The 27,066-nt window shown below is 44.2% G+C and overlaps 1 protein-coding gene across 1 annotated transcript in view; it reads left to right on the forward strand.

Annotated features, from left to right (window-relative positions):
• ptprq (protein tyrosine phosphatase receptor type Q) overlaps positions 1-27,066 on the forward strand; it is a 49,072-nt gene that overhangs the window by 6,482 nt on the left and 15,524 nt on the right. The window contains exons 10-48 of the mRNA XM_078283055.1: positions 2,573-2,632; positions 3,772-3,836; positions 4,411-4,501; positions 4,696-4,821; positions 5,371-5,515; positions 5,702-5,986; positions 6,127-6,344; positions 6,720-6,900; positions 7,180-7,572; positions 7,664-7,975; positions 8,807-9,100; positions 9,221-9,520; positions 11,136-11,266; positions 11,615-11,744; positions 11,845-11,998; positions 12,130-12,236; positions 12,988-13,085; positions 13,649-13,817; positions 14,028-14,288; positions 14,416-14,576; positions 16,280-16,388; positions 17,296-17,410; positions 17,661-17,775; positions 19,834-19,903; positions 20,030-20,229; positions 20,453-20,681; positions 21,600-21,728; positions 21,845-21,991; positions 22,159-22,322; positions 22,531-23,092; positions 23,258-23,419; positions 23,612-23,791; positions 23,912-24,019; positions 24,133-24,414; positions 24,522-24,803; positions 25,273-25,393; positions 25,528-25,682; positions 25,818-25,963; positions 26,071-26,242. Of these exons, the coding sequence (XP_078139181.1) occupies positions 2,573-2,632; positions 3,772-3,836; positions 4,411-4,501; positions 4,696-4,821; positions 5,371-5,515; positions 5,702-5,986; positions 6,127-6,344; positions 6,720-6,900; positions 7,180-7,572; positions 7,664-7,975; positions 8,807-9,100; positions 9,221-9,520; positions 11,136-11,266; positions 11,615-11,744; positions 11,845-11,998; positions 12,130-12,236; positions 12,988-13,085; positions 13,649-13,817; positions 14,028-14,288; positions 14,416-14,576; positions 16,280-16,388; positions 17,296-17,410; positions 17,661-17,775; positions 19,834-19,903; positions 20,030-20,229; positions 20,453-20,681; positions 21,600-21,728; positions 21,845-21,991; positions 22,159-22,322; positions 22,531-23,092; positions 23,258-23,419; positions 23,612-23,791; positions 23,912-24,019; positions 24,133-24,414; positions 24,522-24,803; positions 25,273-25,393; positions 25,528-25,682; positions 25,818-25,963; positions 26,071-26,242 (7,129 nt within the window). The remainder of the gene's footprint in view (positions 1-2,572; positions 2,633-3,771; positions 3,837-4,410; positions 4,502-4,695; positions 4,822-5,370; positions 5,516-5,701; positions 5,987-6,126; positions 6,345-6,719; positions 6,901-7,179; positions 7,573-7,663; positions 7,976-8,806; positions 9,101-9,220; positions 9,521-11,135; positions 11,267-11,614; positions 11,745-11,844; positions 11,999-12,129; positions 12,237-12,987; positions 13,086-13,648; positions 13,818-14,027; positions 14,289-14,415; positions 14,577-16,279; positions 16,389-17,295; positions 17,411-17,660; positions 17,776-19,833; positions 19,904-20,029; positions 20,230-20,452; positions 20,682-21,599; positions 21,729-21,844; positions 21,992-22,158; positions 22,323-22,530; positions 23,093-23,257; positions 23,420-23,611; positions 23,792-23,911; positions 24,020-24,132; positions 24,415-24,521; positions 24,804-25,272; positions 25,394-25,527; positions 25,683-25,817; positions 25,964-26,070; positions 26,243-27,066) is intronic.

The raw sequence follows: 27,066 nt of genomic DNA on the forward strand, positions 1-27,066 counted from the left end.
ATGTTTAAAATCATAGAGTTGTGATTATGAATGATGACTTGTTATTGTGAATCAGTGTTGAGAGTAAAGCCAATGGGTCAAACAAGGACAGTAGAAAATTCCAATGAATAATACCCTTATTATAAAAAACTGGCTGACTGACTGCAACCATGGAAATTGAGGAACTAATGACAGCCAACTATTTTGTCCTCAGAGAACATCTGCCAAAGTTTGGGGAGTTAGGTAATTCCCACTCGGCAACCGGCAGCAAGTTGGTTAAGGTTAGGGTTTAAGTTTAGGGCTGACCGGTACTTATAAGGACTACCGTAGTCAGTCAAGAATAAAGAATTGTGAAATGTACTTTGATATTATTGGATGACTCTTAACCTATGATATGATGATTGGTTGATTCTTTGTGATCTGATGTTAAGGGGGAGAGAAAGAGAGGTATAAGAAAGGCTGCAAAACATCCAGTTCTTTTTAACTGCTTTTGAATCGGTTTTTGGATTCACTCCTCCCAGACCCTTTTTGGTCTGTCGGAGAGTGAGACTGGGTGGGAAAACCTTGCTTTCTCTCTCTCCAAATTATTATTTTGTAACTTTTTAATTCCTGATTTGGTATATATTGATTTACTGCTGGTGAAAACCTAAATAAATCTGCTTTCCTGCATCTACAGTAAATGTTCTCTAGTAGTTTATCCCCTAGATGAAGGGACTAGCTCATCAGTGAGGTTGTCATGCCTCTCCTTAGAGATGTAAAATTGACTTTTTCTGTCAGGTTCACAGACAAAGGTTCTAATTGGTTGTTCTGGACTTTCAAAATAACATTTCCTTAGCAGTAAAAGTATACTTCCTGCTTTAACTTATTCCAGCAACCACACAACAGTTGTTGCATTTAGGTTGTTAATTGAAGCGGTATCTTTACTAGGGCCAGTGAAGGTGCAGATAGAGTGGCAGTTGGGAAGGCATCAAGATAGGAAACAGTTAGCTGCTGGACCAGTACCTCCCACCACTGGCCTAGGAATTTGAATTTTGCCCTGCTGGGATTGTAGGCAGGCTAAATGCTTCCCACCTTAGAGTGACGGTTGGTCTGGGGTTCTTTACAGGGCCTCCAAGTAACTTTGGGTTATTTGCATAACCACGGTTCTCTGATTAGCATGAGTGAGTGTCTCATATTGAGAACGCCTCCTGCGTGACCTCATCAGAAGCTCTAATTACACTACGCCAGCCAGGATTGGCTGGGCCCAAAGATGTGTGTGTCAGGGAGGCCCAACTCGCTGCTGCAAATATATCCTGAAGTGGGACCCCCCCCTGAAAAGAGCCCATGAGGTGCAGAGACCTCTGGTAGAATCCAACGGGAAAGAGGCTGCTTAGAGACAGGCTTCTGCAGGGCCCGGGCTCCTGGGAAGAGAATGGAGGAGGATGAAAGGACACCAAATCAATTGGGGAGCAGGATCCCAAGACCTTGGGCATAAAAGCCGGGTTAGGCTGTAAGCTAACCCTCCCATTCCCTGGGACAAACTCGAGAGCATGAATTTCACCTATTCGGCCAGAGTGAGTAACAGTACAGTTTTTAAGGACACCATCTTCAAATCAACCTCCAGTGGCTCAAAATGTTAGACAGAGTGGGCATCTAGCACAGCCGGTAGGTCCCAGGATGGGGCCAGTGGTTTGAAAATCGGTAGCTTACGCGCGCCCCTTCCATAAAGTGACACAGTAGGGGGTGCTGCCACACATTCTTCCTTCAAAACCAGCATGACAAGCTGAAATAGCTGCAAGATACACCTTAACAGTGGAAAAAGCCTTGCCTCTTTCAATTAAGTTCTGCAAGAAAGCCAGGATCACTGCCACAGGACACTGAAAAGAGATTTCTTGCGACTCAATATACCATTTTTCAAATACATTGATGTTCATAAAGGGACCTCATCGTTGGGGCCCTAGCACTCTAAATGGTATCAGCTACATTCTGGGGAAGCCCCACCACTTTCAAATTGAACCACTCACGGGCCAAGCCTAGAGATGAGAATCAGGCCCGTACTCTGGCCAGGGTCGGGAAATCAGAGCAACTGGGGGAAATGCATATAAGAGGACACAAGGCCACTCGTGAGCCAGTGCGTCTATCCCCAGTGGTGTAGGGAGAAAAACAGTGGACCCTGAGTGTTCTCCCACATTGCATGAAGGTCCACAGTCGGTTGAATAGTAAACTCGACTCACCACCCCCAGGTGGAGTTTCCACTCTGCATAAAGTGGATTTCCTCTGGACAGAAGATGCACCCAGCAATACGTTATTCCCGGCCGATGAGCAGCCTTCAGTGACTGAAAATGCCTGCTGCTCCCGACAATAGGTCTGCGTGCCAGTGTGTGTGTAACCGAAGGGACCTCAACCCCCCCTGTCTGTTGCTACCACATACAGGAGGTGGCAACAGACAGGTATTGTCTGTCCGGACCAACACATGATGCCGCTTTAGGAAAAGAGGGAAGTGTTTTTACTGTCAGATGAACAGCCAACAACTCTAGACAATTTATGTTGGGAAAAATGCATGCGAGGGCCCCAGCCCCCATTCACTACTCTCCCCTCGAGGGTGCCCCCCCAGCCTGCCAAGGATGTGCCCGTTGTGACCACTTTCCTGGCCAAGACGATGCCCATAGACACAGTCTGCATTCCTCCAGTGACACGGACATCAGGGCATCTGCACTATAGTTTTACAGCACTGACCATGAGTCGTAGTTGTAACAGAGACATAAAACATAACGGAGGGACACAAGCGGGAGATTGTTTTCAACTAGTTACGTCTGCACTTTAGTCTTTATTGTCTTTCAGACCTGCTGTGCCAACCCAGTCAGCTTGCTAGTGCTTTTGACTGATGCTAGGATGCCATTAGCCTACTGTCCTACTGTATATGAACAATTTGTATCACTTTGTTACAGCAGTTTGAGGCCATTGTTGCATTTTTATACCCGCCGTTGCCTTCAAACAGTGTGTATGCATTTTGGTTTGTCCTAGCAGAACAAATATAGCTTTAAATAAAAGTTTTATCTTTGTTCACTTAGGGGAGATTAATCAGTTAATAATTTGTGATCATTACCCATTTTGCAGTATCTGTATTTTGAAATAGAATAGGCGAATAAAAGATTGAACCGTGTCTTTCTTTGTCTGAAGATTGTAAGACTCCATGTTCTAGTGACTGACTGCAGCAGTTTAATATGCTGCAGAGCTTCAGTTCACACTATGGAAGGACAACACTGTATCTGGCCCCTTGACCTGCAATGTCTCCTTCACACACCCTCCTCCAATTTCTTTTTTTCTCCAACACTAACACACACACACATACACACAACTGATTCAGCATCTCTAGTGCTGACATGTGTTTGTGTTTCACTTCTGCAAGGTTATTGCTGTGTGGGAGTCACCTCTTCATAACAGAACCCCTCGCTGCAGTCAGCTCTGTCTGTCAATCATTTCTCCCTTTCACATTCCTTACATTCCACATGGCCCAGTGGCTCCACCACACCCCACTTCCAATCCACACCACACTCTCACCACACACACACACACACACACACACACACACACACACACACACACCACTCAACTTTAATCAACAATTTGGAGCACACACTCATCACAGAGGGGTAGATGAGCACATTAAAGCAAGGTCTTAGATGTGTTTGCTGTTACTGACTGGCTGTCTGTTAAGTAGAGGCGTGGAGCTAGTGGCTTTGCCAACAGAGCACATCTCAATTTCTCACAGAGCTTCGGTCTCATCTCTTATCCCTCTCCTCTCCCCTTCAGTATGCCCCTCATCCCCAGTCTCCCCACCTCTCCTCTCCTCAGGAGCCCAGCTTTGGAGTGGCTGTGTGCCCAGGTTGCCATGGTGACCTGCTCTTATCCCAACAAAGAGCCAGAATAAATTGGGTTGGACGCATACGTGCACAATATCTCTCTCTCTCTCTCTCTCTCTCTCTCTCTCTCTCTCTCTCTCTCTCTCTCTCTCTCTCCTCTCTCTCTCTCTCTCTCTCCCTCCCTCCCTCCCTACACGTAAACAGTCTGCGCCTCCACATAAGGCTCTGCTTCTCGGGAAAGTGCCACTGAACGTTGACTGAGCGCGCGCTAAATTCAAAGTCCAGGTTCTGCGTAAAAGCGGAGTTCTTTTTTTCCAGAGATTTCCACTCATGTTAAGATTGAAGATGGATAGGCACGGTGAAATTTAGGTTCGCAAAGTAATCAAAAATAACTATTCAGCTGTGAGGTTGTTGGGTTTTTTTTATCCTATATGATGTCCTGAAAAATCGTACGTTTGTCAAACTCGTCAGCGCTGCAAATGAATGAGGACTTTTCACAATCGATGTTCACGCGCAGCTGTTGCCTTACACCCAATACACAGCCATGATTAGTTGTCTCTTTTCCATGGACGTGACCGTATTTATCCAGTTTGGCCAGTGTCTGTTTGGTGAGATGGAGTGACCCCGCATTTCCTATGGGTGGAACAGAGCGTCTGTGGTTACTTGCGGGTTTGTGTCAGGTAAGATACAGAATTTTCAGTCCTCCGTAAAGTGGTTGAATTTCTAATTGGCACACCTTTACCTGTCCCTCACATTCTTCATTTATCTTGTCAGGTGCACAAAGGAAATCATGCTATTGTTTCTGTGGCTTTAGAAACCGTACTGTTTATTCCTCTATTCATCAGACACCCACTTTTCCGTCCCTTTTCCTCAGGTGGTCTTCCTGACCTGTGAACAGCGTTCAGACCCTGTTGTGGTTGAAGTTGTGTTTCAGCCCTTCCCCGCCAATCAAGATCCAGAGGGCTACACCGTCACCTGCAAGACTGCAAGCAACCATATGGTCAGAATACACAGCAGCTACAAGGGGATGATGGCAGAGAGGCAATATTCTGGTCCCAGCATGATTAGTGCAGTTATTGCGAGAGTCTGTTTTATTTAGTTTGAGAGCTAAATACTGGTGATGGAACAATATATCAATAGAAATTCAATATATCGCAGTACAAGAAGACAATACTATCGTGGGGCAGAAAAATGAATTGCAATATTAGATCCATTTTATTCTGCTGTAGTAATCACAAATGGAATGGCTTGCCCATAACAATTTCACAAGCTCTCCATCGAAATTATATTATTGCACTTGTAGTGACATTTTCAAATTGCTGTTTACATTCTAGCAAGCCAATGCCATTGCTAGAAAGATTTGCGGCTCAGAAATAAACATAATTCTGCACAGTCATATTTTGTTGTCATTGAACTTTTATTTATTACATCTTATCGTGGTTGTACTGAAACATGAACTCCATATTGCGTATCGAATGGTATCGTGATATAGGCATATCGTCCTATCCCTACTAAATACGTATTTTCTCACACTTTCTCACATCTGCAGGTGTTAGTGGATCCAATTGATCACTCAGCATGCTCTCCTGACTGCAAGATGTTGCTGCGATTGGTTGAGGACCCAGGAGGATATAACATCACACTGAGAGCTGATAGAAGTGATACCACGCTGGAGGCAAAGACCTTTCACTTTAGTGAGTCTGTGACCTCTGACCCTGAATACCTCAGTCCCTGTGATGAAAAACGACAAGGAAAAATGACACATTTGATGAGGGTGTTTCAAACTGAGTTTTGAAGGTTGGTACATTTGTTAATGATGTTAACTCCTCTCCTCTCCTCTCCTCTCCTCTCCTCTCCTCCCTTTCTGTACTTGTGTCCAGTTCCAGTCTCCCTCTCCTCCCTCCATGTATACAGCACAACCACCACTGCTCTCCTCACCTGGAAACTTAAGAGAGGACAACATCTTTCCATACTCCATCTATACAACACTCACACACAATCTGTCACACACATCTTCCACATAGACTCATCAGAGAGACAGTCCCAGTACACAGTGAAAGGTCTTCAGCCTGGCACTCGCTTCAAGGCCAAAATTGTGGTGACCACATTCCTCACCCACCTTAATATGATCTTGAAACAGCAACTCAGCATTGGCATGGAAACAGGTACAAGACACACACATTCACACACAAACACACATACTTCAACAACACTAACTGACCACAAGTTGACCATCCACTTTAAAACTGACTGACTGTAAGCGGACTGGAATCGGCTGTGAGTTGATAACAATTTCTGTCTCTAGCTCAGTGCCCCATTGGCTGGTTGGCCAACCAGAGAAGCTGCTACACTGTGAGGAGGAGAGGCTTGGCCTGGAGCGATGCCCAGCACAGCTGCAGAGACCTGGCAGCTGGAACTCACCTGGCTGACCTGAAAACCCAGGAAGATCTCCTCTTTATGTCTTCTCACCTGCTCACCCACAACAACCTGCTGCTGCTATGGACCGGACTCAATGACCAGCAGGTAGCCTTACAACAGACACATAATCCTTAAACCTGCAAACGAGTACTGAAATAGTCGGAAATCTCCCTCATTACAGCATAATAAACCTTCCAGGAATCTGGACTTGATTTGAGACAGGGCCAAAGAAAGGTGTGTAATGGTAATCCTTCACTGAAGCCCTGATGAGCAGTAGTGGAGTTTATTTGGAAAGAGATGTGCTTGCAGTGTAGTTTATTTTCTAAACAGGAAAAGCTCCAAGGCAGCAGTTACTCCTTAGAGAGGTTTGCTTTTTTATGCTTTAAATCTGATGACTGTGCAGCAGAGCTGATGATGTTTCTTGTGTACAGTGCGTATGTGTGCACATACTCATAATCTCCCTCCTCTGTCACTCCACAGGACGAGGGCCAACCTCGCTGGTCTGATGGCTCAGCCTATAACCTGACCAACTCTGTGACGTCATTACTGCCAGCCAATCAGACAGACTGTTTTGCCCTTCAGAGGAATGCCACAGGACCAGGATACTTTCTCACGCCATTCTTCTGTAACATCCCCTTACCCTTCATCTGCCAATTCCAGAGTAAATAACTACTGCAATACACCTTTATTAACCCAAACCACAGCATTTAAGAACTTGTTGTGAGCAGTTATCCTTAAAATACCAGTTGTTAAGCCAGAAAATGATCTGTACAATTTTTAAAAACATATTTTTTTTCTAATTTGGCCATGTCACTTCTTCGTTCTTGTCTGCAACAACAACCCATGCAAAATACTTTTAGTAGCTAACCTAAATCATAACACTTGGGAGCATTTGTTTCTTTCTCAGGTTTTTTACTCCTCTTCTCTCTCTCTGCCACAGCTCCTCCAGTCCCTGCCTTTTTCTCCTTTGACCTGGTTCAGGTGACGGAGCAAGAGGTGGAGCTTCACTGGAGTGACCTCTCACCCCTGAACTCACTTGACCGTTCTACCTCTCAGATCTTCCTCCAGTACCAACAGGAGGCAAAGGGCGAGTCGGGACAAAGAGAAGAAGATAGAAGCAGGAGGAGGAACGGGAAAATAATTGGTGAGGGCGAAAAGGGGACGCAGAGCCACAGCAGGGTCGACAGAATTGTGCATGTCCCCGTCTCCCTCTCGTCCAGAGGGGTGACTGTGGCAGGTCTGTCCCCAGGGCGTGTCTACTCTTTCACCCTTCGAGCCTCTCACCCTTCTGGTTCCTCCTGGAGCCTGGGACAAACACGTACTGCATATACTAGTGAGTCATACACAAGCAGAGCAAAATAATACTCTCCATCTTCTGCTATCAAATGTAATTTACATGTACATTTACATTCTCTTTCTCACAGGACCTCTTCCACCGCAGAATATCACTGTTGGCCTCATTACAGTCAGTCAGATTAGTGTTCACTGGATGCTCCCAGACTCCCAGTATGTGATTGGATGGACCTTTGTTGTACGCTACATGGACATGACTTCAAGACAAGAGAGGATAGCTGGAATGGCCAACATCTCCACGTCATCTGGGACTGGTGGATTGCAGTCATACACGGCTGTGATTGGAGGGTTGGAGTCTTACAGGAAGTACAGAGTTGGAGTTTACACCGTCACCCAGCATGGGGTTGAGAGCTGTGGACAGGCACCTCTGACTGTGCAAACTGGTAAGCCAGTAATGTTAGCATTTAGTTTAAAGCCTATCTGTGAGAGTGTATGCTTTTGTTAATTGTTTCTATTTATTAAGTTGTCTTTAAAGTAAAAGTTATAATTAACCTTTAGTTACCAAAATGTGTCCTATAGCTGGTTGTTGCATGTATGTCAGTGATGGTAAATATACCACTGAATATATATCAAATAGCATTTTCAAATAATTCATATGGTTTGTTTTAAATTGCTTGGAATACTAGAGGGTTGGTGTTTGCCACACAGGGCAACACACAGGGCAAACAAGTGCCAGAAAATGTAGACAATCACAGCAAAGTCAAGTTACAAAACTTTTCCAGAATCGACAAACTTATAGGACACTATGTGATTGGGGTCAAGTCCACCCAACTGGCATTTCAAGTAGGGCTACATGATCATGGCTATAATGATGATTCCGATTATTTTGCTAGATATTGTAATCCCAATTATTAAATACACGATTATTAGTCTCCATTATTTGGAGAACAGATGTTTTCTTTTGCATCTTCAGCATCTTGACTATTGTCAATACAACAAGCAGAAATGAAAGGAAATTATGCTTTAGGCAATTAGCTGACTTAATCCTGTCATCCAGAGTGACTTAAAACGGTTGAATAACATGAAATGTTTCAATAATGTTGAATTTACAATTAATAATAGTGGAAACTAAAATCATGATATACAGTTATACATGATTAATTATGTAGCCCTTACTCCAAGTAAGTTAAAACAAATGGCAGGATATATTTGCAAGTGCTATTGGACCCAGGTCGGCTGCCCACTGATGACGCTGTGCTCTGTGCATCTCTCAGCGGTGAGTGCCCCTAGTGGTCTGGTGGTGTGGAGCGTGGGGGGAAACCTGACAGCCTGCTGGGCCAGTCCACCTGATGACCCTCCAGATGGTTATTATATCACATCCCACCCTCTCAGAAACCCCAGCCCAACTGCAATGTGGATAAACCAGTCCAGTCCCAGTGCACTCTGGGTAAATGAGTCTGTCTGTGTTGTTCTGGGCGCGCTCACTCCAGGCCAGACCTACAAAGTAGGAGTGAGCTCACTGAGGGCAAAAGACAAGAGCCAGAGGACCAGCATCGTACACACCACAGGTAGGAGAGACGGGCGTATGGCCTTTGGCAATGTCGTGGTCATTCCTTTTACCATGCTAACCGTTTTTTAATAAAATAGTCTGTTTTGTTTTCTCCCTCTGTATGTGTATCTGTCTGCAGACCCATGGCCAGTACAAGTAGCAATCCCTCTTTCAGTGGGCACAAGCTCTGCGCAACTGTATATCCAGCGTCCACAGCTAGGTCTGGTTGATGGGGTGAAGGTGTGTGTGTGTCAGGGAGTGTGTGACGATGCGTGTGAGGGAGTGTGTGAGTACATGTGTGACTGGCACTCCCTCCCTACCGGCACTCACATGGTAACCCTTAACAACCTGAGTCCAGGATCAGAATACCAACTCAGGGTGTACAGCACCAGCCGAGAACGGACAGGACCCCCCTACTACGCCCGCCCCATTAGAACAAGTGAGTTGCCTGTGCTAATGATTTGCTTCTGTACACACACACACATACACACGCACACGCTAGCCACATCGTTAATGACAACACACCTGGCACACACATAGCAAACACGTCAGACTTCTGATTTCCAGGCGTCAGTGCAACAGCATAAGCATTAGGGCTGTTAGTGCTTGTCATGTCCGCTTCAATGAACTCGTAGCATCGAGGGTCAATTTACATCCTCCCTCTTAGCCATATCATCCGTAAGCACAATATTTCTTTCCATTGCTATGGCGATGACACCTAGATACGGTATATCTTCCTCCTGAAACCCAGTCACTGGAATGGCTTAGCTGCTCTCAAGGAATGCCTCAGTGCTCAGCGAGTGATAAAGTGCTTGACGTCACAAAATATTTTGCAGGTAAATGAAAACAAATCAGCAGCATCATTATCGGAGAAGGTCATTCGTGCGTTTTTCTCCTCACATTTAGACTACTGTAACTCTCTTCATTCGGGCATCAATTAAACACATTTCCATATTGTTCAAAATGCAGTTTGTTTAACTGGTACAAACAGACAAAATTATATCACTCAGATTTTTGGCACCTCTACACTGGTTACCTGCTACAGTAGGTTTAGAATTAATATTAAGATTTTACTGATCACTTTTAAATCACAGTTAGGTCTGGCTCCAAGCTATACTGCAGACCTTTTAAGCCCTTATGAGCCAGTGTGCATCTTCAGATACTCAGCTAGGTACCTTCTGGCCAATCCAAAATCTAAGCATAAGATTAAAAATGACTGGGCTTTTTCCATCAAGGCCCCTAGACTTTGGAACCACCTGCCTGAAGAGCTTAGTGAGGATGAGACGATGTATCTAAATTCAATATAGCAATATGAAAATGTGACAATACGTATTGTTGGGCAAAAAAATGAATTGCAATATTAGCTATATTTTATTCTGCTGTAGTAATTACAAATGAGTTGGTTTGCCCTTCACAATTTCACAAGCTTTCCATCAAAATTTTATTATTTTCACTTTGTAATGACATTTTTAAATTGGTGTTTACATACTAGTAGGACAATGCCATTGCTAGAAAGATTTGTGGCTCAGAAATAAAAAGACTTTGTTGGCATTTAACTTTTATTTATTACATCGTATTGTGGTTGTATCGAATTGTGAACCCCATATCGCGTATTGCATTGTATCGTGAGATAAGCATATCGTCCCATCCCTAGGGCTGAGACTTGCAGAATCAGTGCCATCATCAGTTCTGAAAACATTTAGACTTGCTTTTATATGACATCTTTTATCCTGTTGGGTTTTTTTTTTAATATAATTTTTCATTGTTCCTTCTTGTTTTATTATTTTATTAGTTTGATGTTTACTTTTATTTGATTGTTAAATTACTTTGTAAACTCTGACAAATAAAGTTTATTATTATTATTATTATTATTATTATTATTATTATTATTATATATTTGAATAATTTATTCAGTGCTATATATCTATAACTATAAATCAGGCATCATTGTATGATCACAAAGTTTGTAAAAATCCCTAAACCAAGGTTAATTAGTACCTTCAACATATTTGTTACTTACAGTATGTGATGTGTGATATGGTTTTTGATTGTAGGCCTGGCCCCTCCTAGCAAAGTGAGGGAGGGTGTGGTGACAGATTCCTCCATAGAGCTGCGTTGGGATCCAGCACAAGGACAGGCTCACAGCTACGAGGTCATGTGCTTCGACTGTGACCGTTCACTCATGGTAACTTAAAAATTCAAGGTTAGAGAAGCAGGCTTGTTGAAGTTCATATTCAAATCCCCAGACTAACTGGGTAGTGGAAGTAAATGCGAAGGGTTCCCACCTGCAAAAATGATCACTGAATTGCACTAAGGCACTTAATCGCCAGCTGCTCCAGTGGAGATTCCTGGTGACCAATAGTTAAAGACTATGTTTTTACATCATCATGTATGAGTTTATGCATTGTAACCCTGCCTCTCCCTGTAACTAATTCTGCTGGTTGTTGCCATAAGAATTATAATAAGGTTCTTAGTCAATTTTCCTGGTTAAGTTAAGAAATGATTTCCCCTTTGTATGTGTGGTGTGCTACAGGTGCAGAAGGTGTTCAGTCAGAGTGCAGTGTTTTCTAGTCTGACTCCAGGCAGACTCTATCACTTTGCAGTACGAACAGAGAAGGAATCCTTCACAGACAGCCCCCCTGTCACTGTCAACATCACTGCAGGTAAACACACACATACACACACACACACACACATACTGTATACACACACTCCTCCACCTTTCTTCTCTAATTGCGAAGTGTGGTATTATGTATGTGTCAGCTCCTAGTCCAGTGGAGGTGTCGATCTTCAATAAAACAACATCATCCATTGGCATCAGTTGGGGCACGGTCAGGGGAGTCGTTAGCGGATTCATCCTGTCAAGCAAAAACAGAACCTCCAATCAAAAGCTGAACCTCTCCCCTCAAGAGCCCAGGTCGGCCTCACTTTCATCAACCAATAATGATGACTCAAATAGTCTTTATTAACAACATTGATACTGTCTTATTACACTGATTACTCATTTGTGCTTAGATGACTAATTGGATGAGCTGTGTGTGTCTACAGATCTCACACTTTTGAAGGCCTTGCTCCTGGAAGCCAGTACACTATTGAAATGATTAGCACCAGTGGAGAGAAGAGGAGTAAACCTGCTACTATTATCCTTCATACCAGTGAGTTAAAGAGCTTAACAGGCATACAGTGCACAAACACCAAATATTGAGAGAGAGAGAGAGAGAGAGAGAGAGAGAGAGAGAGAGACAGAGAGACAGAGAGAGAGAGAGATTTGCTTTACAAAGTTAATGTAGCTGGAAATTGTAAATTATTATTATGTGAGGGAGGGGAGCGTTGTGGTATGTAATAAAGCTTTTTAAAAATAAACATTTTATCACAAGATTTTCATAAGGAGTGCAGGTTCAAGGGTAAAACCATGAAAGGTCCAGCCAAACAGGAAATTATGTTTATGTGTATTTGGTTTCAGTCTTGGCTTACTGATAACATTTTATTACATTATTGTGTCAGAGTAGGATAGCCTGAAATAAAACTTTTTAAAAAATCAAGAGTTTCATAAGGAGTGCGAGCTCAAGGCTAAACCATGAAGGGATCAGCGAAAGAGGAAATTATGTTTATGTGTCTTTGCCTCAGCCTTTTCTTACTGATAATGCTGTCTAATGCAACTGATTACACATTGATTTTACACACAGCAAGTGTTTGCCACAGAAGTTATTCACTGTGTAAAGTAGATCATTGAGATCTCAGTACTCTCCCTTCTCCACTATCTCCCCCTGGTGGTTCAAACTGAACATATAAAGTGTATAAAAAGTTCACTTCACACCTGTATTCAAATGCATGTTACCCAGAATGACTGATGATGACAATGTGTCAGTACGTAGTATTACATGATAATTGGCGTTTTGTGTCCAGTCCCAGAGGGGCCACAGGAATTGGTCCTTGCAGAGCAGGTTGTGACGTCTGTATTTGTCAGCTGGAGATCACCACCGGGACAGGTGGATGGGTATAAGGTAGGATATCTACATTAGTGCATCCGTTTTCTTGCTCAATATGTGGAACAATCAAAGAAGCAGAGGTTGCCAGTTCAGGCATATCAGTTTACTGTAGTAACTACCAGACAGATGGACTGATGACATGTATGTTCATGTCGTCTGTCTCATGCACACACACGCAAACACACACGTTACTCAAAATGAGTTTTTTCGAGGAGGAAGCAGGCTCTTGAGTCGGGTTTCACATTCACCTGTGGACTCCAAATGGACACACTCACCTGTTGGTTGCCTAGCAACTGTTGTCGGCACAGCACAGCTTCGGTTACCGGCCCTTTAAAGATGTATGACCACCTTAGAGCCATGGCCAGGAAGAATGACCAAGCACTCTACATGCACGCACATGCAAACCCACGCTAACTGTAAAAAATAAAATGAATGAGAGAAATTTGTAGATGCACAGCAACGCAAAATAGCTTAATCTTTTCAGTGACATTAGTTAGACTTGGAGTTGTGTTTTTGAAGCTCTGCAAAGGTCTCTAAAGATTTATCTATGCTTGATGGCATGTTCCTGTTCTTCTCAGCTGGTGTTTGGCCTGCTATCGGTGGACAGGAGGTCATGGCATGAGGTGCTTGTCCAGAGTACAAGTTATGAGATCAATGATTTGATTCCCGGATCAGACTACGGCGTCAGCATCCACAGCATGCTGGGTTCAGACATCAGTCAAGCAGTCCACAGAGAGTTCAACACACGTAAGACACACACACACACACACACACACACACACAGGCCTCCTGTATGGCCCTTCACCCGCACCCACAGGCACTGGCCTATCATGAAAGAGAAAGCTGTTTTTAATTGGTGCTTTCTTAGTCACAACATAGTTTCCTCATAATAAAGAATAAAAACAAATTGCTAAATTGTGGCTTAAATAATAAAATTGCCTGTGTTGTGTGTTCCAGGACCAGCAGGATTATGTGCCCTTCATCTGCTCAGCGTGAACTCTTCCTCTGCCACTGTGAGCTGGGACAGTGCGCTTGGCGAGTTTGACTTCCACAGAGTCACTGTGGCCAACGCCTCTGTCACACACACACTCACCGTACCCAAGGAGGAGCGGCTTGCCATGGTTACGGGGCTGGTGGCCGGCTGCAGCTACAACGTGAGCGCTGAGAGAGTGAGAGGAGTGTTGGCGGGGAGCGCGGCCTTTCTGACTGTAACCACAGGTAGAGGATAGTACAAGGGCTGCACCGGTCAACACCCCATTATGTCTCCCTGCTTGCCTCTTCATTGAATTACAGAAACTTTCCCCACCTCTCTTACTCTATTTCTCCCTTTCGTGTCCTTCATGAGTGCCAACTCGTGTACGGGGAGTGTGTGTAGTGAATGTGTCTGCACGTGCATTCTCGCTACGTTGGGAGCAGTCGGAAGGGTGTGTGGATCAGTACCAAGTGAGCCTGCTGCCTAACCAGGGAGAAGTCACAGTGCACCCCACACGTGACGGATACATTCAGGTACACACACATTTACAGACCATCCTCAGTCAAACACTCACTACCCGCCTTCAGTAACAAGTGAATGAATTTACATACTTTTTAACCTAATAAACTCATCACGGACACTTGGACAACAAGAAACTGACAGGATTTGCATTCTTTTAGGGATGAATTTATGTAGCCTACAGTTAATGGCAGAGTCTGCGCTTCAGCTGCATTCACACATAAATACCATCAGTGAGATGTTATCAGGAGCAGTGGAGGGAGGAGGCGTGCTACTGTAGAGCACTGGCCTTCTAGTTGAGTTATGATACTGAATACACACGCACACACACTCACACACACACACACATGCATGGCCTCTCCTCCCATTCAACAAAGTCCCGCCCCATACTGGCTCTTCCCGGCTGCCAGGTGTCAGATACCCCCCAAATGTAACCTTACACACCACACACACACACACACACACACACACACATACACATACACACACAGAGAGCACACAGAGCACACAGTTGAGTAATAGATCTCATTATTTATTAGGCAGGCCTCATGAGCTCAACCCTGAATCATTCATTTGCTTCAGCAGCTCTCCCTAGAGAGAGAGAGACTGGAGGGAGAGCGTTAGCTTTGTGTTAATGAAACGACCCGCTGCCCTGCCATTCTCTGGCCCTCACTGGCTAACTGCTAATACTTGGAATACCTCAAGACCAAGACACTCCATCATTCACTGCCTGGACAACTAACCCTGTGACCTACAGTACCTCCACTAACTAGCTTGCCTGCTAGCTTTGGAATCACTTCTGTTCAACTTGTGGATTAACCTGTTGACCACCGCTAACCTGTATGTACTATATGTAACACCGGATGCATCTCTACTGGCAAGGCCTCTGTAACCCTGCTGTGTCTAACTAAAGCTAACTGCTATCCAGCATGGCCCTCTCTCTCACCTTGCTGCTTATACTGCACTTGGGACAGGCACACTCACAGGTAAGAATTTAAGACTTACCATCTGGCATTCCTGTACACTCAGATATAAATGGGTTTACACTCAGGTATACGCTCAGATATACAGTACATGAACAGTACAGATTACTCTCCTATCTCACATCGACGTACTGTAGGTACCCTTGCTGCCAAATAAAATATGTGGGTAGAGGACATGCACAGATGCAGAAAATGTTTTTTGAGAGGACAAAAAAGTCAGTCAGCATACTGCTGTCAGAGGTTCAGGGAAATGCATCATATCTCAAACATTTTAAAAGCTTGCAAATGTTGCAACATACACTCAGGTGAAAAGACTGCACTCTATTCTGACAAGGTGACAGACAGACAAGGTGAAATGCAAACAAACGCACCCATTAGCAGATACCAGCGACTTGCTGTCCATTCAGGACAACTTCAACCACCAACATTCGTATCGCTACTGATGGTTTAAGGGTTTAAGTTTCTAGCTCAGGCAAGGGTAAGATGATTTATCACAGCATGGGATTGAACATCAGAAGGCTGCGTGCCTTTAGGGTTAGATTTGACCATGATAATTTGGTTTTAGATTTACAAGGGTTTAAGAAGATATTTCAGGGGAATGCTGAGAATGCCAGGAGAGGTCATTGCTAGGTATCAATGATATGTTGTACTGTAGCATAACTGGTGAGTTTGATGCTGTTGTTTGTGTGTGTTTGTGTGTTGTGACCATGTGTCTGTGTTTTGCTGTTTCCCAGGCTGATGTGGACAGTGTGAGTCCAGGAACACAGTTCACTGTCTCCGTCACTGCAGCCTCCTCCTCCAACATCAGCCCTCCAGTCAGCCGCATAGTCAACACCAATGAAAGTGGTGAGACATGCACACACAAGTGTACACACATACATGCACGCACGCATGCACACACAAACATGCACGCACACACACGTGCATGCACATACACAAAGGATCCGGATTTCTTATTATTGTTATATGCTGTACTTGTAAGGGTTTTGGGTGTTCAAGTACCAACAAGTTCTCTTGTGCCCTCTGCTGTTTATTTCAGTATCTGTATATCACACAAACACACACACACACACGCACACACACACACACACCTACTGTACTAATTCCTTTTCCTCTGTGTGTGCATGTGTGTGTGCGCGTGTATATGCAAGTGCACATGCGTGCAAGTGTGTGTGTCTCCCTTCCCCGTTTAATTCCTCTGAGGTAACTTTAGCCTGGGCTTTTGAACCGCAGGATGAATGGGTCTGCAGTGAATGTCAGTGAAATGCCACTGCGGTGTGAGGCCTTATTCATCAGAGTTTGGTCTCAAACACACACACAGTCTCACACACACACACACACACACACACAGTCTCACACACACACACACACACACACACACACACACACACACTCTCAATCACACCTAAGATCAGTCCACCACAGACAACAACATTACTCTTCTAATGGCTCTGTTGCTATGTTCAGTCGAGTTCTGATATAGTTGTTTTTTCTTTGATTTGTATGGAATTTCTGTTTATTGATGTTATTGTATACAGTAGAGCGATACAAAAGATGGGGGGGGGGGTAGAGGGAGAGAGATGGGACGATGTTTGTCAGCTACACATACATGGGATGCACTTCAGACCCCAGTTTGCTTGAGCTCTGATAGTTAAAATACTTATCTAAACACACTATACAATCTCCTCTCCTCTCCTCTCCTCTCCTCTCCTCTCCTCTCCTCTCCTCTCCTCTGTCCTCTCCTCTCCAGGTCCTCTTCCAGGTCCACCCTTTGGCCTAGAAGGAGAGAGGGTGGGCTCTAATGGTATTCTTATCTCCTGGACTACGCCAGCTGATGCCAAAGGTGTTCTTGGATACGTCATCAGGTACTTTGTTGTGTAGTTCCAAAATGTGATGCAGGATTTGTGTCTGTCTCGTTTGTGTGGGCTGATGCAGGTTGTATGTGTCAATTCTTCCAATGACGTACAGTTTTGGACCAGAATCTAGTAAGATACAAAACATGCTATGCCACGTGCCTTTACCTTCCCTCAGACTCCTTAATCCTGCCCAATACTTAAATGTATCATGTGAGTCACTAGATGATCATCTTGGATAAAATTTGATTTCTTCTTGTAGGTACAAGGAGGTGTGTCCCTACCCCGATCCTGGCTTCACACTGGTGACCAGATACCTGGACGTACCAGAGACCCTGCTCAATGGCCTCACCCCAGGTTCTACCTATAGCATTCAGGTAACATGCACATACATATTCACTTACACATACTCATTTATTTTTTTTATTTATCCTTTATTTATTCAGGGAAAGCCCAACTGAGATGTAGGTCTCTTTTACAGTGGTGCCCTGTTAACATGGCATACAATGGAAACAATAACAATAACAATAGATAAACAGTAAAAGATAAAAACACAACGAAGACTATTACAGGCAATATCAATGGTTAAGTATGGTTAAGTTATACTATACAAGTGCATGTGCTCTCTTCCATAATTAAATCATCCACCAGAGATTTAAACTGTCCAAATGTTATCAGGACATTTAGTCTCAATGATCCCTGAGTTCATTCCATATTTTTGGAGCATGCACACTAAAGGCAGTTCAGCCTAGTTCTGTCGCTACTCAAGGTTTGTCTAAAGTACATCTCGTACAATAGCTTGAGTTTCTATAGGACAATAGTGTAGTGAGGTAAGATGGAAGTTTTAAAAGCAGATCTTTGTAAATAAGACAGTGATGAGTTTGAAACTGTAATAAGACACAAGGCCAAATGATAGACTAGAGTCTAGAGGTCGCTTGCATGTATATCACATCTCCATAGTCCAATATTGACGTCATGCATGTACACATACACATGATGCACACACACATGCATACATGAGACCATTTTCCATGGATATTATTCCTTGGTATGGGATACATCTTGGTGTTTGGGTGTGTATTTTTAGTGTATATGTTATGTGTATATGTATTGTGCATATATACGTATTTATGTCTATGTATACAGTATATATACACACACACATAACTATATATACACACCCAAACACCAGTGATCTTGGTGTATCGGGTGTATCCCATACCAAGCAATGGCAGATGTACTTTTGTACTATTCCTAGGTTTGAGCGTATGTTTATTGCTCTCAACACAAATACATGTATAGTAGGTATACAACAGAGTGGGCTTTGCATGTGCGTGGATGTGTCTAGCTAAAACAGATCAGACTCTATTCTCTTGATCTGGCTGAATAATTGATCCTGATTGAATTATTGATCAGGTAAACAGATCTATGAATCGCCCATGGCTCTTTCCACTGTCTGTTGTCATTGAGCTTGAATGTGATCACGCTTATTAGTTTTCAGAATTCATTAACCCACAATGACCTTCATAGAGATGGACTCTGTGAGAGAGGCACGCACAGAGTGATTATACGTGCGTGTGTGTGTATGTGTGTATGTGTGTGTGTGTATGTGTGTGTGTGTGTGCATGTATCATATTACTCCATCTGACCTGTTAGTGTGTGGGCCCACTAAACCGTGCACAGAGCTGAGCTCATGAACAACTTATTCTGTATAACTGGCTGGTTAAAATCTTCCATATTTTTTGTCTTATTTATACCTGGGCTGTAAAAATTTTGCATATCGCTGCTGTCGGGTGAAAACCTTGTAATTCCAGTTTTGGTGATTTTCATGTTTTACTAACTTCAATTGAAGGATTACATGCACCCTTTTAAAACCGATAGAATAAACAAAAAAATGCATGGTCGTCAAGCTAAAATCACACCTGTATTTATTAGTTCTTGAAAAGGTGACATTTTTGAGAGGTCACCAAAATCAGAATGAGGTTTTCATTCGACAACAGCGATATACTGTATTTAACATGTTGCCTTAGTATAAAAGGGCAAATGGAAGATCAAGATGAATATATCAACATAGTTTTGGTTTTGACATTAATTATTCTCTGTTTAAATGGATTCAGCATGTGCCCAGCCATGTGCGTCAAGTGCATGTGCTGTTCTTTGGCTTTGGTGACAGACTTGGTGTATACTGTTGTACTGTTGTTGTTACCGGGATCAGTGAATCACCTGCAACAGCACACTGTTGCAGGTGATTGCAGTTCTGATCACTACCTGAGATTAGCACTTAATCTAGATCTGATGACTGCCCTATTGAACTGGACATGAATAAATCATTAAAAGTAATACCTACCAACCCGTGCCTCTCTCTCTCTCTCTCTCTCTCTCTCTCTCTCTCTCTCTCTCTCTCTCTCTCTCTCTCTCTCGCTGTCTCTCTCCAGGTAGCAGCAGAAACTCAAGCTGGCACTGGAGCATACAGCAAACCTCTATACATCAAGACTGCTGAGGCCCGTGGGTATCCATGGAAATGCACACACACATCCTCATGCATTTTTATCTCAAATTCTAAAATATAATAGTGTGTGTTTGTGTGTGTGTTTGTGTCTGTACGTGTGTGTGTTCCACGCAATCCTCCAGCTCCTGGCCTGGTAACGAACCTGACAGCTTTTGCTCAGAACCACACCTTTGTAGTGCTCACCTGGTTCCTCCCGCGCCGCATCAATGGCCTCATCACTAAGTTTGCGGTCAAAGCTAAACACGCCCGTACGGGACAGACGGTCCGCATGCTGGAGATCAACGCTGAGGACATCATGACTGTAGCGCTACCACACTGCAATGTATTATACTCTCTCTAAAACTTCTCTGCCTCCCTCTTCTTGACTGAACTGTTGTTGTGAAATGTTCTCTGTATATATAATAATAATAATAATATATATTATTATTGTGATATTACTACACCGAACACCTTTACTGTATAGAAGGCTTAAAACGTGAATTTCTGTGCATTTACTTTTCCCTCTGTGTTTGTCCTACATGGTTCTGATTTGTGTATGTGTTTAGGACGCAGCAGATATCTTGTCCCGCGGGACGCCCAGTCCCTCGGAGGTAACGGCATCTTCTCCCCCCATCACCATCTCCGCCGTGCCCCCTGCAGCCTCCTGGAGTGTTCCCATATCAGTAGGAGTTGATCAGCTACGGCCTTACTCAGCCTACCTCTTCGAAGTGTCTGCCTTCACCTCCGATGGAGAGGGCCAGATCGGTTCCACTATGGTCCGCATGCCAGAATCAGGTACATAAACTGCATGTAGAAATGTAGGGAAACAATGCCGTCGCTTTTGCACTGCAAACAATATTAAGGCACTTCAACTTAAAAATATAAGTTTCCTGGCTGCCTTAAAATTGTGAGTTGACTGAAAAAGTACTGAATAGTTAGGTCAAAGATCATTAGTTGTTATAATGTAGAAAAACTAACTGTGTGAACTTAAGACAATAAGTTCAATCAACAAATGTCTAGTCATGCTGATTAGTGTTTACAAGTTGATTACATTAATTGATTACTATTATTATTAATTGATTGCATCTCAGTGTTATTTATTGTTTCACTAGTGCGGAGGTTTTTTGTTGCTCTTGTTTGTTTGTCATTAAGTATGCAGCTGCAATACACGTGCTTGAAGTGGATACTACTTGCCATGTGTAATAGAGAATGTCTGCTTAACCTTATTGAATTTCCAAAATCTGTAGATACTAAATTTGATCATGTTTTTCTTTTTTTAATCAGAAATTGACCTATGATTCACCTAAGATACATACATAACATGTCCTAAATGAATGCTCCATCCTCTAAGTGAATGCTTCATAAGGTGCTCTTTCAACTTATAATTTTAAGTCACAGGACGTGAACTCATGATTATAAGTCATGAAGCTCATAACTGGCACAAATACGTTAATGGTAGATGAGTTGATTTCATTAAATTGCACTATGAGGTTTTACAGTGTGGTTGATTTTGGTCAAGGTTTTAAAAATAAATCTATGTGCTACAACAGCAGTGGTTCAGTAACATTTATAGTGAACAGACTTGGTACCACAGTATCTATGGTAGAGCAATAAATATGAGAACCTGAAGGTTATCAGCATATGTGGAAAAAAATCCTCTGTGTGTGTGTGTGTGTGTCTGTGTGTGTGTGTCTGTTCATGTGTGTGCTGCAGCACCAGAGGACCCTCCACAAAACCTCACTGTATGGAATATGACATCTAAGTCCATCTCCATGTCCTGGGAACCTCCCACCATCATCACAGGAAGATTCACTTACGTCATCTACCTCTATGGACCTACAGGTTATTTAATATTCATCCAGGCACACACTCACACACACACACACACACACACACACACACACACACACACTAAATTCACCATATTACTCTCAATTTTCCATTTCTTTTTTGCCTAGGATATATGTATGAGCACAGCACAACAGACATGCAGTTTGTCATTACTGATTTGAACCCCTACACAAAGTACACAGTGGCAGTCCGAGCCAAATCTGCTGGTGAAGTGGGCCCAGAGGTGCAGACTGATGTAGTCACACCTGCCGAAGGTAAGGACGATGCCTACAAACAAATATACCACACATCCCTTTTTACATTCAGATGAAGGCCATTCAGACTGTAAAGAAACATGACTACAATGCTACACATGCTTTGCATAATGTACATTGTGTGTGTGTGTGTGTGTGTGTGTGTGTGTGTGTGTGTGTGTGTGTAGCGCCCAGTGCAGTGCAGGAACTGAGGGCAATAGCTGAGGACTCGGTTTCTATCCGTGTGAGTTGGAAAAGCCCTGCCCAGCCCAATGGTATGATCACCCAGTACAGACTGCAGGTCCTGGCTGGGGACACACTGCAGCAGGACATCACCCTCACTGGAGAAGCGGTAGGCCAGGTTTTAGTGTCTGAAATCTAACTTTATATAGCTACCGTATGTACCATATATTTGTCCCGTCACAGCTCAGTACTGTTGAAAAAAATTCATTCTCAAAGCCTGAGCCTGTTCTGGAGAATCAATCGCATCAAATTCGATTGCGAATGTGCATGCTTACCTACTGTTGTTGCTCATATGAATGTATTTTTCCTCCCATCAGGATCTGAATACGACTGGTTTGTATGAAGACGGTACGTTTCCTCCTGAACTCTCTGACCGCTCAGACCGCCGTAAGAGATCAGCTGAGCTCAGCCAGACCACCTCTCCACCGGCATTCACCGCCACCATTTCTGACCGCACACTGCTCACCAGCATAACTGCTTCCAGCCTCACACACTCTGGCCCCACCAGTTCTGACTCCAGCACGAACACTGACGCTCAACTCAATCCGGACCATAGTCCTACTGTTGACCCCACGGCCACTGAGACTCCCAGCACCACTGGGACCGGTCTGACCAGTAAGGCCTCTGGTCCGGACCTTCACACCGCACCCACTCTAACCTCTGAACCTGCGGTCTCAGGGACCTCTGCTCTCTCTCTCACTTCTGTGCCACCTGCCACGCCCCTGCCCTGGCTGACACACCAATCACAGACCATGGATATGACCTCTGATCCTGACCCCCTGACCCTGACCCCTGGCCAGCCCCACCCATCTACCCGTGATGTTGCAATTACAGGGCACTTCTCAACTCGCACGGCAGCAGTCTCTGGTACTACAGGAGGTAGAGCACTAACCGTAAACACTGCTTCTCTACACTTTCAACAGCCTTCGCTTTGCTTGATACAAGGACTCAGAAGAGAATTGAACTGTTAAAGTGCTTATAAATCCTCTGTGTGTGTGTGTGTGTGTGTGTGTGTGTGTATCTGTGTCTGCGTGCATGCTGCAGGTGTGACGGTGAGAGAGGAGGTGGTGGATGTTCGGTCTGAGGAGCTGTCTTACCTGGTGTCAGATCTGAATCCCTTCACTGAGTACACCTTTAAGGTCACCGCTTCCACCGCTGTGGGAGCGGGCCCTGCCACAAACATCACCGAGAAGACGAGGGAACAGGGTGGGTGGTCAGTTAACACTTGCAGTAAACATTAACGATCAACAAAAAATATAATACTCTAGAGGCATTACAATAGTCTTTAAATAGAACTGAAATAGTTCTTGAGGGTTCAGATGTGTCTTTTTATCTCAAACTTGTGTTGTTTTTTCAGATTTTTGATGTCACCTCTGATGCTAATATTGTACTGTTTAGTCCCTAGCTCGGTGCTGGATGTATCCTATCAGAACATTAGCTCAACTTCCATACTGTTGAGCTGGATCCCACCTCTCAACCCCAATGGATGGATCACACATTACACTGTCTATGGCCTCAAGCTCCATAGTAATCAGGCCCTGCAGAGGATTGCCTACAATACCAGCATATTGCTGACCGGTAGAGTACACTTTCTCTGCACTCACTCACTCATTCACTCACTCACTCTGTCTGTGCAATTCTGTGCAATCATTATAATATATGTCTATTGCTAAATGTCTGTTTTTTCTCTTGTTGCAGACTTGGACAAGTATACTGGTTATAAGCTACGTGTGGCTGCATCTACAGCTGTAGGAGAGAGCTCTCTGTCTGACGAAGATGACATCTTTGTTTTCACCTCAGAAGACGGTAAGTGCTAAACACAAACTGCACACATGCACAAACACAGCAGGCAAATCAACTATGTGATCCGCACTCCCTCCAGTCCCCCGTCATTCTCACTGTCCTCCTTTCCCTCACAGAGCCTGACTCGCCCCCTGAGAACCTCACTGTGGTAGAGACCAGGCCCTCCACTGCCACACTGACCTGGTCTCCACCAGAGAAAGCCAATGGGGTGATCCGACAATACGAGGTCCTGTATGAGAACCAGTCCTATTCTGCTGTGGTGAACAGTTCCTCTCCCAGAGTAACTCTGTCCAGCCTGAAGCCGTTCTCCTATTACAACGTGTCTGTCAGGGCGTTCACGCGTTATGGGCATGGCAATCAAACTTCAGACACTTTACTCATGCTGTCTGGAGAGGATGGTATGTTCATAGATGCACCCACGCACACAAATACACAAATGTGGACAGATATTACCAATATCTACTGTTCAAATCTGAGTAAACCTTGTGTTCCGCCTCCTCTCCAGTCCCAGGCAGTCCTCCGTATGACCTCTCCTATGAGTCGGTCAGTCCCAGCGAGGTGAACGTGACGTGGCAGCCCCCATTGGTGCCTAACGGGGTCATTATCCACTACAGCCTGGAGCTTTGGAACTCCACTCACTACCTCAGCCTCACCTCCCCGTCCAACTTCATCCACATCACACATCTGAAGAAGTACGCACGCTACCGCATCATGGTGCAGGCGCACACACGTGTCGGGCCGGGCAACTACAGCAGCGAGCCGCTCAACATCACCACGCTGGAGGATGGTGAGGGGGGCGGGGCAAGGGAAGAGGGAGAGGGAGGGTTTGTTTTCAGTGTTTCAGGTGGCCGCTCAGATTGCGTCATGATTGACCATCAACTTTGAAGGGCATCTGATTGAATCTAACTTTACTTAGGTCTTATCCTCTTCAGTTACGTCTTTCTGTTCCAGCAAATGCTAATGGTGTTAAATCACAGGTACCTGATCCCACGTGAGACGTTCCTCCTGTCCGGCCTGAGAAGTACAAACAAGGGAATCGTTACAACTAACCATTTTTTTCCATTTCAGGTCTAAATTCTGTTTCTCTCTGACATGTTTCTGATGGCTTTATCAGTTCCTGATTTACGCAACGCAAACTTGACAGGATTCTTTTTTCAAAAACCTAGCACCGTCACGTACCAATACAGTTTCTGTATTGGCAAGCCATATCAATGTTTGTTTTATATCAATTGCGAAGTGTTTCTCCCACATCTCAGCCCCAGACACACCCCCTCAGTTCCTCCATGCCAAGAAGTTGTCAGACTACGAGGTAGAGTTGTCATGGAAACCGCCACGTGAAGCCAATTCAGACATACTCTACTACGTTGTCAGAGTTTGGTGAGTTATAAATCCATCCCCCCTCTGTCTCTCTTTGACTGTTTAATAATCCTAAGAAAACAGGCATGCTAAACATTCACTATTTCCAAGACTATAGAACACCATGCAGCATGAACGGTTGCTCTCTGTGTTAGGAACGAGACGGGGGATGTGTGGCAGAATGTGACAGAGACTTCAGTGGTGGTCAATGTGGACTCAGAGAGTCGCTACAATGCCTCTGTGTCCAGCTGGACCAAACTGGGAGATGGAGGAGTCATGATATTTATCAGCTTTACTACCACTGATGCAGGTGCCGGATAAATGTTTGTTTTTATGTCACATAGAACATATTCCCTTGCCATGGATGTGTGTGGACCTGCCAGTTTTTCGCAGGTCCTGAATAGATGTCTTTTTGTCCTTTGTGTCTGTGCTCCCTGCCCTTCAGAGCCGTTCGACGCGCCACAGAATGTGTCTTTTGTGAATATGACCACCTCCTCTGTCACCTTGCTGTGGTATCCACCCACTGAACCCAATGGAATCATTTTATACTACACCATCTACTACTCTGACAATATCACTGTCGCTGAGCAGGTGAGACTATACAGAATGTACAGCACACATTTTAGGCGTTTAGCTGATGCCGTTAACCAGAGCGCCTTGCAATGATGTGTGAAAGTACACCCTCTCTTCCTCCGTAGAGGTTACCGGTTTCTACTTTACCTGCCCCCGCCTCTCCTGACTCGGCCTTCTCCTACACTCTGACTGGGCTGATTGGGGGCACCAACTACACCCTGTGGATGACCTCCAGCACTTTACAGGGGGACGGAGGGGTGTGGAGCGAGCCCCTAACCCTGATCACACCTGAGGATGGTCAGTCAGACACACACACACACACACACACACACACACAGGCACACATACACCAATACATATTACATAAAGTGAATATACATACATGAGACCAGACAGGTGTTACGTACACTAACTGGCAGTCTCACTGGGGGCAAGTCTGCACACTTTTTTCCAAACTCTTCAGCTCCATAAAATTACATAAAAACTCTGCGATTGAAGATATCACTTTCCACCTGTTAGTGAAAGGAGATAACTGTCAGTCTAGCAAACTGGCTCTATTGTTGTCTTCCTGAGTCCCTGTGCCTTGGAGACAACCAGTTTGTGTTTCCTTTTACTGAGCAAGAAGAAAGTTGCGAGGGATTAGACACAGTGAAGAAAGAAAGAGGGTACAGAAACGTTTATGATTTCATGACAAAAAGAAAAGAAGTGTTTTCTGCCCTCCTCCAAGGAAAGTTCATGCTGACAGAACCAGCACAAGTCTGAAACAGATTAGGTTTATCTTGGTTCTGTGGAAACCAGCATTTGCATATAGTGTTTAGTTATAATTAGTCTTTTTAATCTTATTCGATGCAAGAGGTTTTACGGTGCATCAAACTGATCTCTTTGTTTTTATGTGATTTTGGTAAAAATGGTGTAGACAGCCTCCATAAACTTTGGCACATACATATATATACAGTATGTTGTTTACATTTTGCTTAAGTATTCTCTGTCTCTGAATGATTACTGCTTATACTGACTCTGTATCTCTGCCTGTGCTCTAGCCACTCCACTCTCAGCCAAGCACCGGACCTCCAGAGCCCCCTGCCTCTCCCGCACAGCCAAGCCCAGCAGGGGCACACTGC

This window comes from Centroberyx gerrardi, chromosome 4 (genome assembly GCF_048128805.1).
Source record: "Centroberyx gerrardi isolate f3 chromosome 4, fCenGer3.hap1.cur.20231027, whole genome shotgun sequence".
Lineage (NCBI taxonomy): Eukaryota > Metazoa > Chordata > Actinopteri > Beryciformes > Berycidae > Centroberyx > Centroberyx gerrardi.